This window comes from Balaenoptera ricei, chromosome 7, assembly GCF_028023285.1.
Source record: "Balaenoptera ricei isolate mBalRic1 chromosome 7, mBalRic1.hap2, whole genome shotgun sequence".
Classification (NCBI taxonomy): Eukaryota; Metazoa; Chordata; class Mammalia; order Artiodactyla; family Balaenopteridae; genus Balaenoptera; species Balaenoptera ricei.
This window is the reverse complement of record NC_082645.1, coordinates 14,497,924-14,515,272: the sequence shown is the minus strand read 5'-3', so window position 1 is coordinate 14,515,272 and position 17,349 is coordinate 14,497,924. Positions and strand designations below refer to the sequence as shown.

Below are 17,349 nucleotides of genomic sequence, written 5' to 3'. Positions count from 1 at the left end.
GCAGGGACCTGGCTAGTTTGTCAAGAGATTGCCAGATTCCAGTATCTCTGGGTCTTTTCTCTTGTGCTGGAAAGTTTCTCCAGAGAGGAATCTTCTGGTCTCCTAGATACCAGCCTGTGGTGGGGGAGGGAAAAGGGAATCCCCGTCGTTCTTCACTTTCAATCTTGCTTCGCCCTCAGCTCTGCCTGAGGTCCCTAAGTGTAGACCTTTCTGTTCAGAATCTAGAAAGTAAACTTCCAGTTCTCTGCCAGGTGGGAGGAGGCATGCCTGGCTCTCAGGGTTGGGGTCTGACACTTTTCCTTATGCATGTGCTCTGTCAGTCCTTCTGTCTGTAATCCTACCCTACCACCCACCTTCCGAGGCAACTGGTGATTAGATCCTGAATGCTTCTGTGTTCTGTGTAGAAAATTGGCTTGTTTTGTATTGGTTTTTCCCTCCTGCTGGCTTGGGCTTCTGCTTTCTCTGGTCTGCTAGTTTAGTTTCCATGCCTGTATCTATCTGCTTTTCACCTCCACAGTTCTGCTTTCACCATTCTGCTGTTACTTCTGTTCTCTTTGCCCTTGTGGGTTTGTGTCTTTTTAATCCTTTACTACTGTCGCATTAGCGTCTATTTGAGAGGGGCATCAAGACAGTGCATATATTTACTGTGTCTGATTTAAGAGCCATCCTCCCTCGTATCCCCGCCTGCATTCCAGTACTCCATCCTGACTCTTCCTGGAGCCTCCCTCAAGAGGGACATTCATTTGCCTGGCACTGTCAAATCTGAACCAATCTGGCATGGTGAAGGGCAGCCATGGGTACTAGAATCGTAATTACAACTTTTACTTATTATCTTTTTTTTTCCTTTTATTTCTGGCCTTTAAGTGTATGAAGTGTTGTTGTCTGTCTCACTTTCTTGCTATACGATGGTCCTTTGGATCCTGGGCTATGCTCCATTCTGTAACTTGGGACTGGTGTGTGGCAGGGAGTCTCTGAGTTTTTGGTTTGTTTCGACCTTACTGAGAAAGGAATAGGTGTCACTAAAGTACTTTGCAGGAGAGACTCTTTGGGTTGTTTGATAGTGTGAGGTAGTGGGTGGAACATGAACTTTGGAGTCAGACACACTGGATTTGACTCCCAGCTCCTCCTCTTATTAGCTGTGTGACCTAGGGAAAGTTCTTTACCTCTCTGAACCTCCTTTTGCTGCACTGTCACATGGAGTTACCACCACGTACCTCAGAGGATTCCTGCATCTAGTAGGTGTTCAGCAAATGTTAGGTCCTCTTTCCGAAGGATGGTTACCCTTCTGTTTCATTTCCTGTATGAGAGAACCTTCAGAAACTGAGGGCTCACCACTGTATGTGTCGTGTTTCCTGATGACGAGCGAGGAGAAAAAGAACCACCTGAAAACCTGGGTATCAAGAGACAGGCTGTTCTGAAGAGTTCAGTTTCCCGACCTTTTTCACAGCATGACACATACAGAAAATCATAAGATTTGTGTGGTGCCCCGAACACTCTCACAGGCCAGGCTTGCCGTGGTTAGGGAAGCATCCAGCTGTCCCAGGCCCTGCCCAGCTTCCCCACAGGCAAGGGGGCTGCTCTCTCGGGTACATCTGTGCCCAGTTTGTAGCACAGTGTTGGGAAGCACGTGTGGAGTATCAAAAGTCGTGCTTCCTGAGCCTTCCATGGGCACTGCCCGGGCATAGCTCGTGGGCCTCAGTGGTGGGACAGCCACTTGGGTTCAGCCTCCTCAGGCTCCGGACCCTCAGTTCCTCGTGTGTAAATTGGGAACACGAAAGCTACCTTTTACAGTTGTGAGGAATATGGGCAGGCATGGATGTTTTTGCCCCAGGGTAGAACCCAGCTGCATGTTTGGTGTGGGTGGGCCCTGCATACCTGGTAGCTGTCCTCATTGTCCTTGTCGTCACCGTCACCGTCACCGTCACCGTCACCGTCACCGTCACCGTTGTCGCTGACCCTTCGGAAGCTGCAAAACCGCATCATTACGAGAAAAGCAGAGGAATGGCTTTGCCAGGTGCCAAGAGGTGATAACCAGTGAGATTGTCAGATAGGGTTGTACCCTTTGGCACAGAGCTGGAAACTCAAGAGAAATGTTTTGAACTTAGTGTTATAGGGGGTCCATGAGGAAAAGTCTGGAAGGGGCTCTTTTCTCCTTTCTTGGAGAATGCTTGTTTGATTAGGAAACAGTTCCTTCTAAACTTCTGTTTGCAAATAGCAATGTTTTCTTTGCCGCTCCCATTGAGCTTTGTGAAATCTAGGGGATTCTCCTTGTATAGCCACTAAGCTTAGAGTGAGAGATACTGAGGCAGGAAGGAGCACAGGCCAAAAACAAAAAAGTAAAGGAGGGAATCTTGAAGAGAGTAGTGACCTGCATCTTGGCTCAGAGGGGAAGGGGTGGGGTGTGTGTGTTTTGGAAAGGTGGTGGGGAGGGTCTGTAGCCTCTCACTTTTATGGCTCTCTTCCTGATGTTTCTGCATGACAGAGGGCTTCCTGGAAGAGAGAAACCTTGCAAGATCTCCCTTTCCCTCTGCATGCTTTCAGGATAATTGAGGAGTGATTCTGTAGTCTTCCTAACACAGCTTTTTTCTTCTCTAGACCCTATATCTATGGTCCTACATCCCAGGGAGAAAGGATGCAGATTCTCCAGAATTTCAAGCATAACCCCAAAATCAACACCATCTTCATATCCAAGGTCAGTGTGGCATGCAGCAGCCCCCGGGCCTGGGGGACACTGGATGATTTCTGGGCAGTGAATTGGTGTTTGTTGAAGGAACGTCACGTGTCAGTTTTCATTCCCATGTGTCCAGTGTCTGGGGGCAGAGGAATGTTGCCTGTCAGGTAGTGGAAGAAGCAGATGTAGGGTTTTAATGTATATAATCTATATTCCTAACTCAAGGAGTATATAACATAGCAAGTCCTTTTGCTTGACTTGAGTTTTTCCCACCTCTTTTTGGGATACAGGAATTTAGAGTTGTATTTTCTTTATACAAGGGGGAAAAGTTCATTACCTACTATGGCAAAGGTGGGCATTTGCATAAGGTTCTCTTTGTGGCATTGGAGATTCCTGTGGGTGGTGGGCAGCTTTTGTCCTGGCTTCTGGTATGCCTTGGGGGTGGGTGGTGAATATAAACACAATGCAGAATCATGTAGGCCCAGCTTGGTGACGGTTTTAATTTGCAGTTAAAAGTGGTGGCCCAACAGTTTAGAATAGTCATTCAGGTTCGAACAGACCCAAAGCCCAAAAGAAACGAGATTTACCTATAAAGTGATCATGGATGGGTCAAGCTTTTATTTCTGTGTCTGGGAACCCTGATGGTTGGATCCCCGCCCCCACCCGCTCCCCAGGCTAAGGCAGCTCCCCAGAGTCAGAATCCAGCCCACTGCAGGCAGCGGCCCCTCCCAGGTCACGTGTCCGACCTTTGCTGTTGGCCTCAATAGCCTCCAGTTAAGATTGTGGATGGTTTTGTGCAGACCTATTTCTGTAGCAAAAAATAAGAAGAATCACTCACAGAGAGTCTGTTGATAGGGCCCTCTTGTCTCTGGGTCCCTAGCAGCCACACCGGGACTGTTGCTGAGACAGATGGTTAGGAGTCAGGTCGTGACAGCTTCTATAGGACAGCTCTCAGGAGAACATACTAGGTCCTTAGAGGCCTGCGTGCATCTGAAGGACCCTGGTACAGACTGAAGAGGACAGTGATTGTTTTCCTGAATTACCTACAGAGCTTATTTAAATTTGACACCAGTTGACTTTTTTTTTCCCTTTTGACTCATATATAAAAACCTTCCCAATCTCACAGCTGGTTCATTTCTATAGGTGGGTGACACGTCGTTTGATCTGCCAGAAGCAAATGTTCTCATTCAGATCTCATCTCATGGTGGCTCCCGGCGGCAGGAGGCCCAGAGGCTGGGGCGAGTGCTCCGAGCAAAAAAAGGTACCTTCTGCTCCAGGCGGTCTCTCTTTTCAAACCACTTCCGTCAGGTGTCTGTTTGTGCGGGTGAGCCTGTGCTCCTGGGCTAGGTAGACCCTGAAGGGGATGGACAGGGGGCCCAAAGCAAGGACCAGGGTCTCCTTGGCCACTGTTATTTCTCATGTGCTGGGGCTGAGCATGTGGATGTTTTCCATGGCAGCTGTCTGGAGGTCACAGTCTGAGCTGAGTGTCTGTGTTGGTAGATAGAGGAGCCAGGAAAGCAGTGCGTAATGGTGTAGATGTAGAAGGGAGAAAGCAGAGCGTAGACCACCAGTGGAAGTGTAGGAGCTGGCAGCTGTCCCCTGAACCTTGAGTTAAGAGTAAGGGGAGGAAAAAAAAAAAAGAGTAAGGGGAGGGCTTGGTAGGAGCAGCTTGGGCAGCCGCAAGGTGGATACCTTGCTCATAACCTGTGAAGAGTGGTCCCTTGAGTGGCAGCTTACAGCAGGGACATCACAAGCTCAGTGAATGAGGAAGCAAGAATCCTGCTTCCTCTGCTTGTTAACTGCAGTAAAGCAGCCCAGAACCCAATCATGGGCAGAGTAGAGACTGACGTTTCTGCTAAGAGATGACATCCTCTTAGCAGACCAGGCAGGTCCTAAAACAAGGACACAGGCTCTGTCCTCAAGGAATTCACTAATCTTAGGAAGAACTTGGACTGCTAGGATGTTTGAAAATGACAGGATTAGTGGGCAGGTGTTGTAATTGTACTGCTTTTGAGTATGTTTAGGAAACAGCTAATTGTGTTTGAAATGGAGACAGGGCAAGTTAGTGGAAATAGCAAACATGGACTTGAGCACCAGACCAACTGTGTGACCTTGGGCAAGTAATTTGACCCTCTGAGCTTTGGTTTCTCATCCAAAGTCGGAGTGACAATCCTTACCTTGCAGGACTGTTAATAATGAGGAATGAGAGTACATAACAGAATGTAATAGACTGCTGGATAAATCTGACTAGCATATATGAAAGTGATTCATTACTTATTCCTTACTCATCACACACAAACAAGGCTAATTTGAAAATCCCTTTGAATTTGATTGGAATTTTGTTTTTTAAATACTGTTTGACTTATTTTACAAGGCCAGTATTACCCTGATACCAAAGCCAGAAAGGTTCACTACAGAAAAGAAAATGACAGGCCAATATCCAATGAATACAGTTGTAAAAATCCTCAATAAAATACTAGCAAACCAAATTCAGCAGCATATTAGAAGGATCATTCACCATAATCAAGTGGGATTTATACCTGGGATTCAAAGGAGGTTCACCATATGCAAATCAATAAATGTGATATATCACATTAATAGAATTAAAGACAAGATCATATGATCATTTCAATGGATGCAGAAAAAGCATTTGACAAAATTCAACATCTGTTCATGATAAAAACTCTAAACAAATTAGGTATAGGAGGAAAGTACCTCAACATAATAATAAAGGCCATATATGACAAGCCTACAGCTAACCTCATACTTAATAGTGAAAGATTTGTAAGCTTTTCCTCTAAGATCAGGAACAAGACAAGGGTGCCCAGTCTCACCAGTCCTATCCAACATTGTACTGGAAGTCCTAACCAAAGCAATTAGGTAAGAAAAAGATATAGAAAGCATCAGAATTGGAAAAGAAGAAGTAAAATTTTCTCTGTTTGCAGGTGACATGATTTTATACATAGAAAATCCTGAAGACTTTACCAAAAAACTGTTAGATCTATTCAATGAATTTGGTAAAGTTGCAGGATTCAAAATTAACATACAAAAATCAGTAGTGTTTCTATACACTAACGACAAATTATCTAAAAAGGAACTAAAATGATTCCATTTACAGTAGTATCCAAAACAATAAAATATTGGGGACTTCCCTGGCAGTCTAGTGGTTAGGACTCCAAGCTGCAGGGGGCGCGGGTTCAATCCCTGGTCAGGGAACTAAGGTCCCACATGCCGTGCAGCCAAAAAAACAAAAAACAACAACAACAACAAAAAACCCCAATAAAATATTTAGGAATAAATTTAACCAAGGAGGTGAAAGAGCTCTACACTGAAAACTACAAGACATTGATGAAAGAAATGTAAGAAGATAAATGGAAAGTATCCTTTGTTCATGGAATGGAAGAATTAATATTGTTAAAATATCTGTACTACCCAAAGCCATCTATAGATTGAATGCAATCCCTTTCAAGACTCCAGTGGCATTTTTAACAGAAGTAAAAATAGCAATCCTAAAGTTTTTGTGGAACCATAAAAGACCCCAGATAGCCAAAGCAAGTTCTGAGAAAGAAGAGCAAAGCAGGAGGCATCACACTTCTGATTTGAAGTTATATAATAAAGCTGTGATCATCAGAAGAGTATGTTACTGGCATAAAAACAGACATATAGACCAGTGGAACACAATCCAGAGCCCAGAAATTAAACCCATGCATATATGATCAACCAATATTTGACAAGAGAGCCAAGAATACCCAGTGGAGAAAAGATAGTCTCTTTAATAAACGGTGCTGGGAAAATTGGATATCCACATGTGAAAGAATGAAATTACCCCTGTCTTACACCACTAGCAAAAATTGACTCAAAATGGATTAAAGACTTAAATGTAGGCTGGAAACCATACAACTTCTAAAGGAAAACAAAGGAAAAATGCCCCTTGACATGGGTCTTGGCAGTGTTTTTTTTGGATATTACACCTAAAGCTTAAGCAACAAAATAAAAAATAAGTGGACTACATCAAACTAAAAAGCTTCTTCGCAGCAAAAGGAATGATCAACAGAATGAAAAGGCAGTGTATGGAATGGGAGAAGATATTTGCAAATCGTATATCTGATAAGGGGTTAATATCCAAAATAAATGAAGACCTCATACAACTCAATAGCAAAAAATCCAAATAATCCAATCAAAAACTGGGCAAAGGACCTGAATAGACATGTTTTCCAAAGAAGATGTACAGATAGCCAACAGGTACATGAAAAGGTGCTTAACATGACTAATTATTAGGGAAATGCAAATCAAAACTACAGTGATGGATGTGAACTAAACTTATTGAGGTAATCATTTCACAATATATGTAAGTGAAATTATTATGCTGTGTACCTTAAACTTATATAGCACTATATGTCAATTTTATCTCAATAAAACAAAGGGAGAAAAAGGAAAATATCTGATATAATATGCTTAGCCCTTTTCTTTGCATCTCTGAACTCTTGTAAGACAAGGAAACAATTGAATTCAGAGGCAGTACACAGATACTTAACTTACTGACATTTGAACTGTGAAGCAAAAATATTCAGATTTTCCTGCAGGATCAGATTTTATAGGCTACAATATTTTCTGTCCTAGTTACTATGATAATTCTCCTGTTACTGGGTTTTCTCTCTGAGCCTTTTTTTTTTTTTTAGTAGTTTTAGCATAATGTTTTCGAAAGGGTTATCCATATTGTAGCATGTATTAGTACTTCATTCTTTTTTATTGCTGAATAATAGTCCACTGTATAGACATACCACTTTTTATTTTTTTTGAGTATTATTTTTTAAATTTTATTTATTTTTTGGCTGCGTTGGGTCTTTGTTGCTGCACGTGGACTTCCTCTAGTTGTGTCGAGCAGGGGCTACTCTTCGTTGCGGTGCGCGGGCTTCTCATTGCGGTGGTTTCTGTTGTGGAGCACGGGCTCTAGGGCGCGTGGGCTTCAGTAGTTGTGGCTCTCATGCTCTAGACCGCAGGCTCAGTAGTTGTGGTGCACGGGCTTAGTTGCTCCGCGGCATGTGGGATCTTCCCGGACCAGGGCTCATACCCGTGTCCCCTGCATTGGCAGGCGGATTCTTAACCACTGCGCCACCAGGGAAGTCCCTGGACATACCACTTTTTAAAATTCATTTATGGACATTTGGATTGTTTCCACTTTTTGGCTCTTAGAATAATGCTTGGGTCGTGTAATAACTTTATGTTTAGCATTTTAATAAACTGCCAGACTGTTTCCAAAGTGGTTGTACCATTTTCCATTCTCACCAGCAGTGTATGAGCATTTCAGTTTCTCCACATCCTTGACAACAACTGTAATCATCTTTTTTATTCTAGTCATCCTAGTGTGTGCCACGTAGTATTTTGTCATGGTTTTGACTTGCATTTCCCTGATGGCTAATGATATTGAGCTCTTTTCATGTGCTCATTGACACATGAATCTTCTTTTTATATCTTCTTTGGGGAACTGTCCATTCAGATCCTTTGTCCTTTTTATAATTGGTTTATTTGTCTTTTCATTGTTGAGTTGTAATAGTTTTTTAAATTCCCTAGATTCAAATCTCTTATCAGATATATGCTTTGTAAATGTATTGCCCAATTCTGTGGGTTGTCTTTTCACTTTCTTGATGGTGTCCTTTGAAGCACAAAAGTTTTTAATTTTGATGAAGTCCTCTTGCAGAATCAGGGCAATGGCCCCTCTGACTGCAGAGCTCTCCCACTGCAGTACTTGCTTTTGAACCCTGGACCCTTAGTTCCTGCCGTTCTAACAGCTAATATTGTCCTTTTATGTGCCCTCCCCCAGGGATGGTTGCAGAGGAGTACAATGCCTTCTTCTACTCGCTGGTGTCCCAGGACACACAGGAAATGGCTTACTCAACCAAGCGGCAGAGGTTCTTGGTAGATCAAGGTTATAGCTTTAAGGTATGTAAGCATTTGGTCTCTGGTCGGAGTAGGACCGAGACTTTTTTGTACCCAGCCCTCCATGAGAAGTGGGGGGCCGCTGTCAGCATGAGCGTGGGACAGATCTCAGGCAGGCACAGGACATTAGGGGACATTAGGGTACCTTTGTCCTTGCATGAATTGTGGGGAGCTTTGAAGGAAAAATACTGTGCAGGATCCCTCCTCTTTCCAACTTCTCACAGTGAATGGTCAAAGAATGGGGCCTCTGAAGCAAGAGGCCTTTGGAGTCTCAGCTTGTTAACTTTTTACAGTTGTCTTGCAAAGAAAACATTAGATGTTGGTGGGAAAATGTGCTAGCCTAGTAGGACTCGAGATGAAGGAACTGTGGCCATCACTGTGTTAGTCTGAGCCCCTCGGGGTTACTTTCTCAGGGGGTGCCCCCTCCAGGTAGCTGGGAGAGTCTGCCCTTAGTCATCTGGCAAGCCTGGGCCTCAGCGGGCCTCACAGACATCAGAGCCACCCATGTACTGTAAATCTGGTATTTTAGTAGTTTGGGAAATTCTAAAGCTTTGGCGAACTTTCACTGGCTAAGGCATTTGCTTTCTTTCCTGTTTGTGTCAATAGGAATACTAAGTTTTTGTTAGGATTTAGTGTCCCAAAGGGTTTTTACTTGTGGTAGTGGGTGGAGGGTGCTGGAAGCAGGGGATTAAAAGGATATCTTAGAACATATAAGTTCCCAGGTTCTTGATTTGTGAAAGGCTGTAGGCTGCCTTTTCAGATACTTTAGACTGTATCTTTTTCAAATTGGTTTAGGGCAGAACTAATAGAGTTCCCTTTATTAGCCTTAGAAAAGGGACAGGGTTGTCTGATCCCTCCCCTTTTAGTCAGAGGCAGTGACACTTTTCAGACTTCTCATGCTGAACTCTAGCTCAGGACACTTGGGACAGTTTTTCGAAGGATTTTCATTTTGACCTTTTTATCCGTCTGTGTAACGTTCGAGCTGATAATAGCATCCATACCTCCTGGTTCCCGGGAGAGTCGTAAGGGTAAGAGAAGCAGCGAATCAGGAAGTGCTCTGGGTTCTTTGACGGGTGAGCTCGACAACATGGTACCTGAGCACCTGGTTGTCTGTGTTGGTTGGAGCTGCCTTTGCCTTGCTCACCTCCAGGGCTGCCTGCTGAGAGCAGCCAGCTTAGGGTTCCCAGACTCAGGACCCTGGTGATCAGGCCAGGGCAGAAGTGTCCCGTATCTGTACTCCAGATCTGTGGCCACCTGAAGGGCGCAGCCAGATCCTTCTAGGAATTTTCTTTTAATTGAAATTATGAGAAGAAAGAGAGAGGAAAGGAAGTTCCCTTTATGACTCAGTGGTCCCCAACCTTTTTGGCACCAGGGACTGGTTTCATGGAAGATGGTTTTTCCACAGACCGGTGGGGAGGGGGGTAATGCGAGCGACGGGGGTGGGGGGGAATGGTCCAGGCGGTAATGCGCGCCATGGGGAGCGGCAGATGAAGCTTCGCTCACTCTCCCGCCGCTCACCTCCTGCTGTGTGGCCCGGTTCCTAACAGGCCACGGACCAGTACGGGTCCTCAGCCTGGGGATTGGGGTCCCCTGCTGTATGTAATCAGTCCATGCTTTCTGCAGGGATAGGTAAGCCTTGTAGTAGGTTATCTCCAAAGAAATGAAAACCAAACCTCCACCATGCTTTTATCTTTCTCTTTTGGAAAAAAATCTTATAAATCCATTCTTAATATCCTATCATTTGTAAGTGCCCGTCCCGCTGGAAGCCCTGGGTGCCAAGCCCGGAGGTTGGAGGCCTTCTTGAAGGGCAGCCGGCTGTGCCTTTCGGTTTTTGGTCCTTCGTTTACCTGGTGCAAGGTGGGAAAACTACCAGAATGGTTGTTTTAAGATTGCCGAGATCCTGTTGATCTTCTGTAAGTGATCATTTAGCTGCCATGTGTTGGGAGCAGCGTTTTCTAGAATGTCCTGAACCTCTCCTGCCTTGCAGTCATTAGTTAAGCTCCTTGTTGACAGTGGCTCTGAGGCTGGTCTCTGCACTGCCGAAGAGGAGCTCTCCGTCATTAGCCACCTGCTCTGCTGGGCCTGAGGGGCAAGTGACCAGACCAGGTGAGCCCAGGAGAAGGCGGGATCGGCTCCAGGGAGAGAAAACAAGAGGGTTCTGCTCTGCAGGTGATCACAAAGCTGGCCAACATGGAGGAGGAAGAGTTGGCATTTTCAACGAAAGAGGAGCAACAGCAACTCCTACAGAAGGTCCTGGCGGCCACTGACCTGGATGCCGAGGAGGAGGTGGTGGCGGGAGAGTTTGGCTCCAGATCCAGCCAGGTGAGTGAGCGGGTGAGGCTCCATGTGCCAGTTCTCCCGAAGGACAGCGCCTTAGACACACAGACGCCCGCACAGTCCTTTGTGTGCGTGTGCCTGTGTGATTTTCTCAAGAACTTGGAACACACAGGAGACCGTAGAGAAGAGAATAATCGGAAACACCCCTGCTAACCTTTCTGTGCGTCGTCTTGTTTTATGTGTCTGAGCCCACGGCGGGTGTGGCTGGTCTCCTGCTCTGTTCACATAGCAGTCTGGCGTAAGTATCTGTTAGTATTTGGAGGTGGGAGCCCGGGCTCTGCCTAGGGTGGCTACTGGAAGGAGCGTGACGGACCTGGGGCTGCCTTTTTGGCCTTGGGCGCGTCACCTTATCCCTGGCTTCCTCCTCAGTAATGAAACTGAGTCTTCCAGGCTGTAAAATGGGTCTGAGAATCAACTCATATTGTAGTTTCCATACATTCTTCGAAAAATTTAGAGTTCTCTGAAAATGCACAACTTTTCAGTTAGTCTGCACATACTTATTGAATGCCTACTATGTGCCAGGCAAATATAATACGGTATAACTAATGAAAGTATCATTATGAGGAATTCTTATTATCAAGCCCTTCCAAGGAGAGAAGTACCGTTTCATCAGGTGCTTTTGAAACTAAGTTGGTGTTAGAGCTGGAAGGTGAGCGATGGCTGGAACAAGGGAAGAAGGAAGCAGTGTCACCAGGGAGGTGCTGCCCTCCCCGCAGCCTGAGACCTTTCTGTCTCCAGACCTGGGGGTTGGGGGCTGGATCTCCTCCTGGGCGCTCTCCACAGGAGCCCAGGGAAACTTGCTGTTTCTGTGTCTGAAGGTGGTGTCTGGTCAATTCCACCTCACAGTGGGTCACCCAAGGTGAGGCTGTACAAGGCGTGGCTTCAGTGCCTGTCTGCGTACTTTGCTTGGAATCTGGTGCGAGTGGTGTCCCAGGCTTGGGGTCAGACCCTTGACTTGTGTGATTTCTGTTCACACCACACATGTCAAGCAGATGTGGTTATCCCCATTTTACAGATGAGTTCATTGAGGTGCAGACGTTCAGTATTTGCCCAAGGCCACCCAGTGAGACACAGAGCCGAGATTCAGGCCCAGGCCTAGAAAGGATTTCCAGTTGATTCAAAGCCTTATGGTAGGGTCTCAGGAGATTTTGAGGGACTCCTGCCCTCACTGTTAAAATTCTGTTTAGAAATTGTCATTAAGAGAGGCAGGATGGTGTATGGCTAGGTACAGGGAATCTGAAGCTGACTGCCTGGGTTCAAGTCCCATCTGTTTAAGAGCTGTGTGATCTTGGACAAATACCTCATTTCTCTGTGCCTGTTTCCTCTTCTGTAAGATGGGGATTATAATGGTTGTGAGGATTAGATGAGGTAAGATGCGTAAATAAGTATAAGCTGCTTAGAACAATGCCTGAGACATACTAAGTGGTCAGTAAATGTTATTTTAAAAATAATAAAATCTATGAAACTTTTATAAGTCTTACAAATTTATCTTATTATGATTATGAATGTTATAGGCGGAGGGTGTTTCGCTTTGTAAACTAACGGTGCGCCGGGTCGCCCTGCAGGTGTCTCGGCGCTTCGGCACGATGAGCTCCATGTCTGGGGCCGACGACACAGTGTACATGGAGTACCACTCGTCACGGAGCAAGGCTTCCAATAAGCACGTGCACCCGCTTTTCAAGCGCTTCAGGAAATGACGCCCATAGGGTCACGTAGGTGAAGCTTGGGTGCCTAGCACCAGCACTGGAAAGGGATTTTAAACGTCGCATTTTCTTTCCACATCCGTGTGCTTTCCAGTAGCGTCGGCCAAACCAATCTAGACTCGATACCTGTTGGCTGTGTTCAAGACAGTGCATCAAGAGCTTGACTCTGTCTTCCTGGGCGTTCCAGGGTTTGAAGGTGGGAGTGGGGGGACTGCATTTTTTGTTTTTTTCAGACCGCTTTTCAAACTTGTTGGGGAGTGGTCATTCCTGTACATAAAAATCTGTAATGTTTAGGTGTATTTATCTTACTGTTCTCCTGAATAAACAGCACTGGGATGTTTAACCACTCTTCATCGTACGCCTTGTTCTTACACCTCGTCATAGGCATGGGCTATGTCTAGATGACAAAACTCCATCAGGGCTCCACTTGGCGGCAGGCCCAGAGGAATTAGATGGGGCCCGTCCACAGGGAGCACCGGAGAGACGAGAAGACTTGCCCGTTAGTGTGCAGTGTTGACAGGGGACGGTGGTCCAGAGCGGTGGAGGAGCTTGAGCAGTTTGCAGTGCTGCCGGGCCCCTCCCTGTTCAGCTCGGGTGGGTTCCATGGGAGGCACCCACAGCTGTAGGTCCTCTGGGTCACCCGAAGGCCATCACCTTCGTAGGGAGCCACAGTGCACACGGCTCCTGATGCTTGAGCTTCCCTGAGAGAATCAACTCTTATTTCTACCCCCCAGACACATTGTTGATTTGGCTGGGAGGCTGGATTCCTCTTCTAATAGCAGTTTAGTACCCTTGATCTTTAACGGCTGGTTCCTTTATTATGAAAGACATCTCTGGGCTTTTCTGCTCTGTTCCTGGTATGAACGAAAAGGTGTTCAGGAAAGGACACACGAGGCAGGATTGGTCTGTAGAAGACAGGCAGGCACGCACAGGCGTAGGTCACGAAGAAGAATGTGTTATTTTGAGGAGGCTCGTTCTAATAGGCGACAGCCGCGCACCTGGGGAGTGGTGGAAGCCTGTGCGAGCTAAGGCCGCCCGACTTGGAGTGTGCCCACCCCTGCCGCCCGGCAGCAGTGTTCCCAGCCGTCATCGCCCACTCGGGGAGAAGACCACATTCATTTTGTCAAGAGTGCTTCGGAGCAAGAGCCACCTCCCCCGCATTCCACTTCACTGAGCTGACCTTTTGGGGACAAACACACTCTCACAGTGTGGCCAGCAGTTGGTGCTGACCCGTGGAGAGCCGCTCTGTCCGTGCAAACCCTGGAAGTGGCCCCCAGCAGCCAGACCTGAGGCCTGTGCTCAGGCACAGCCGTGCTAAGGCCACTCACCCCAGTGGGTGGCACCCAGATGTCTCAGACTGGATTATAACCAGTATTATTTCCAGATTCTCATGTCCTGTCATGCCTGAGATACTCAAGCAATGCCAAGCACTTCGTGTATCTCCTTGTTGCTCACCGTTTTCTTGTTCTCCAACCTGTCTACAGATAACGTTGAATTTTACCCAAGCCCCGTGATCCTGGAAAACAGGGACTTTTATTAAAGAACCACACACCCACTCTCCCCCACCCCCCGCCATCTTTTGTGTTCCGGAAAACAGCTTACTGCAAAGAACCACCTTTCCCCATATGTCTGAGATAAGGCTCCTGGGTGCCCTCCTTGTCTACCAGTGACAAGGCCAGACACAGACCTTCCAGATTCCCATTCTTTGCTTCGAATGATTAGCTGAAGCGCTTGTCCCCACTGATGAAATGGAACAAAATGCTTGTTAACCAGACCTTGGTTAGGATTCTCTCCTTTCTGCAGGCCCCTGACTTTTGGCCCACGTTCAGCCTACAGGCCCTCCTGAGTCCAGTGGGACTCAGGGTAAAACACTGTCTGACCTGCCATCTGCCATTGCCACTCCCATTCATCCCACTTCCTCAGCCCCTCCCTTGTGTCCTCCTCCCTTTAAAAGAAAAACTTTTTTGCTTAACTCTTGAAATGCTTGCTGATCATATGGTCAGTGTGTTCTCCCTGCTGTAATAGCTGCCCTCCCCTTTGCAGCAATCCTTTCAAATAAAGTCTCTCCTTGACAAGCCGGGATGAGTTTTTTATTTGACACCATGTAATAAATTCCTATTTATTCTCTAAAAGTAAGTTGAGATGTATCATCTCCAGGAAACCTAACTCCTGCTCCTACCCCTATAAGTGTTTCCTGTACTGTGCTATGTCCTTTATGCTGTCCTTTTTTTTTTTTCATTTTTGGTTTTTACATATTTGTATGCTGTTGGTTCGAGTTCTATCTGTACCCCAATATCTGGCATATAGTAGGTATCCAGTGACTATTGAATTGGACTCTTTTCAAAGTTTATGGACTTAAAATAAAAGGAACACGATAACCCTGCCTGCTTACACCTTGAGGGAAGTTGTGAGGGAACCTCTCACTGGTAACCATCTATCCTGTTATCCCTTCCTGCTGCCTTTTCCCCGAACCAGCCCTTACACCCCATAGCAGGTGGAATGTATAGGACAAAGTACCAACTAGGGGAGCTGCACAAAGAGATTTGCTGAGGGGCCCTGAGTCTTCCACTGAGCAGTGCTCTGCACTTGCATGTAAAGAAGCTACCCAAGGCTGGGGAAGGAACCACATGAAAGGGTCAGGGGGAGCTTATCCAGGGCCTGGACTATTCCTGTTGCCACTAGCCAGACTGAATATCCTCGACTCACAGGGCATCTGGTAGAGTGTTCAGCAAGGTTTTGCTTCAGTTCTGTGGAAAGTTAGACCTAAACTAATGCTGCATGAGTCCTACCAAAAATTTGAAGGCAAGACCCAAAAGGATCCAGTTATTTCCAAGTAACTTACAATTCAGGACAAAGCTAATTATTACAGCACAAAAATATCTAGCAACCAATAAGGTAAAACTCACAGTGTCTGACATCCAATCAGAAATTACCAGGCAAGCAAAGAGTCAGGAAAATACAACTCATAATGAAAAGACTTGTTTCCATACTCTCTCTGACATTTCTTACTTGCTTGCTCTGACAAAGTAAGCTGCCCAGTGGAGAGGCCCACATGGCAAGAAATGGAGGGAGCCTCAGTCCAATGGCCCATGGTGGACTGAATCCTGCCAATATTCACAGGAGTGAGCTTGGAAACTGTTCCTCTCTTAGTTGAGCCTACAACCAATGACTGCATTGGTTAGATGACTACAGCCCTAACCTACCCCTTGATTGTATCCTGTGAGAGACCTGAACCAGAGGACACAGCTAAGGTCCTGGATTCCTGATGCACAGAAACTGTGAGATAATAAATGTCATTTTAAGCCACAAAATTTAAAATTTTTAAAAATTTTAAATTAAAAAATGTCTTATTTTCTACATCTCTTTTTTAAGAAAGAGAATTGATTGCTAAGTTCTGGAGATGGATAGTGGTCACGGTTGCCCATGATTACAAAACAATAGATAACTAATATAGATCTTGGTACCAAGAGTGGGATGCCGTTGTAACAAATACTCAAAAATGTGGGAGTGGCTTTGGAACTAAGAAGTGGGGAGAGGCTGGATTTTGAGGAACATGTTAGAGAATGCCTAAATTGCCTTCAGCAGACTATTAGTGGAAATCTGGACTTTAAGAACACTGCCAGTGAGTGCTTAAAAGGAAGTGAAGAAGCTGCTATTGGAAACTGGAGGAAGGGGGATCTCTGTTACACAGTGGCCAAAAATTTAGTGGCACTGTCATCTGCAGTTATATGGAAAGCAGAATGTGTCTAATGAACTTTGTGGTCTAGATTTGCAAGATTTGCTTAGATTTGCAAGCAAAATGTTCAAGTAGCCACCTGATTTCTTCATGCTGCTTAAATAGTAAAATGTGAAAGGAGAGAGAAAAAGTGAGGGCAGAACTGTTTTTAAAAAGGAGCCAGAGAGGACACTTTTTGTGCAGGGAAACACAGATAAAGACGGCAGACTATGTTCTGTGACCACAGTGGAATTAAATTTAAAATCAGTAAAAGAAAGATCTGTCAGAAACCCCCAAATATTTGATGAGATTTCTTATTAAAAACTATGCAATCAAGAAGACTATCAAGAAATATCTTTAAGTATTGAAAGAAAAAAACCAACAACTTAGAATTCTCTACCCAGTGAAAAGATCTTGCAAAAATAAAAGTGAAATTCTTCTTCAGATATAGGAGTGCTGAAAGAATTCATTACTAGCAGACCGGCACTACAGGTCATGTTAAAGGAAGTCCTTTGAGGAAGGAATATAATGCTAGTTAGAAATTTGTATCTACACAAAGGATTGAAGACCTCTACAAACTACATTGATAAATATAAAAGGTTTTCTATTATTTACATTTTTTTTAAAGAAGAACTGATCACTAACTTCTGGAGGTGGATAGTGGTCATAGTTGCACAACAGTGTGAATGTACTTAATGCCACTGAATTGTGCACTTAAAAGTGGTTGAAATGGTAAATTTTATGTTATATATATTTTACCACAATAAAAAAATAAAGATAACTGTTTAGAACAAAGGAAACGTATTGTGGAGTTTATAACATGTAAAAGTAAAATGTATAACAACAATAGTACAAAAGCCAAGAGGGTAGAAGTGGATGTGTACTGTTGTAAGGTTTTTGTGTTATACATAAAGTGGTATAACATTACTTGAAAGTCGCCTGTGGTACTGAAGCAACCACTAAAATAACATAAAGAATTGTGGTTA

At 45.1% G+C, this 17,349-nt stretch overlaps 1 protein-coding gene across 1 annotated transcript in view; it reads left to right on the top strand.

Moving 5' to 3' along the window:
* Positions 1 to 12,991, top strand: part of ERCC3 (ERCC excision repair 3, TFIIH core complex helicase subunit) — a 37,226-nt gene extending 24,235 nt beyond the window's left edge. Inside the window, exons 11-15 of the mRNA XM_059927689.1 lie at positions 2,596 to 2,692; positions 3,815 to 3,932; positions 8,493 to 8,611; positions 10,778 to 10,930; positions 12,511 to 12,991. Of these exons, the coding sequence (XP_059783672.1) occupies positions 2,596 to 2,692; positions 3,815 to 3,932; positions 8,493 to 8,611; positions 10,778 to 10,930; positions 12,511 to 12,642 (619 nt within the window). The 3' untranslated portion in view covers positions 12,643 to 12,991. The remainder of the gene's footprint in view (positions 1 to 2,595; positions 2,693 to 3,814; positions 3,933 to 8,492; positions 8,612 to 10,777; positions 10,931 to 12,510) is intronic.
* The last annotated feature ends 4,358 nt before the right edge of the window (positions 12,992 to 17,349 follow it).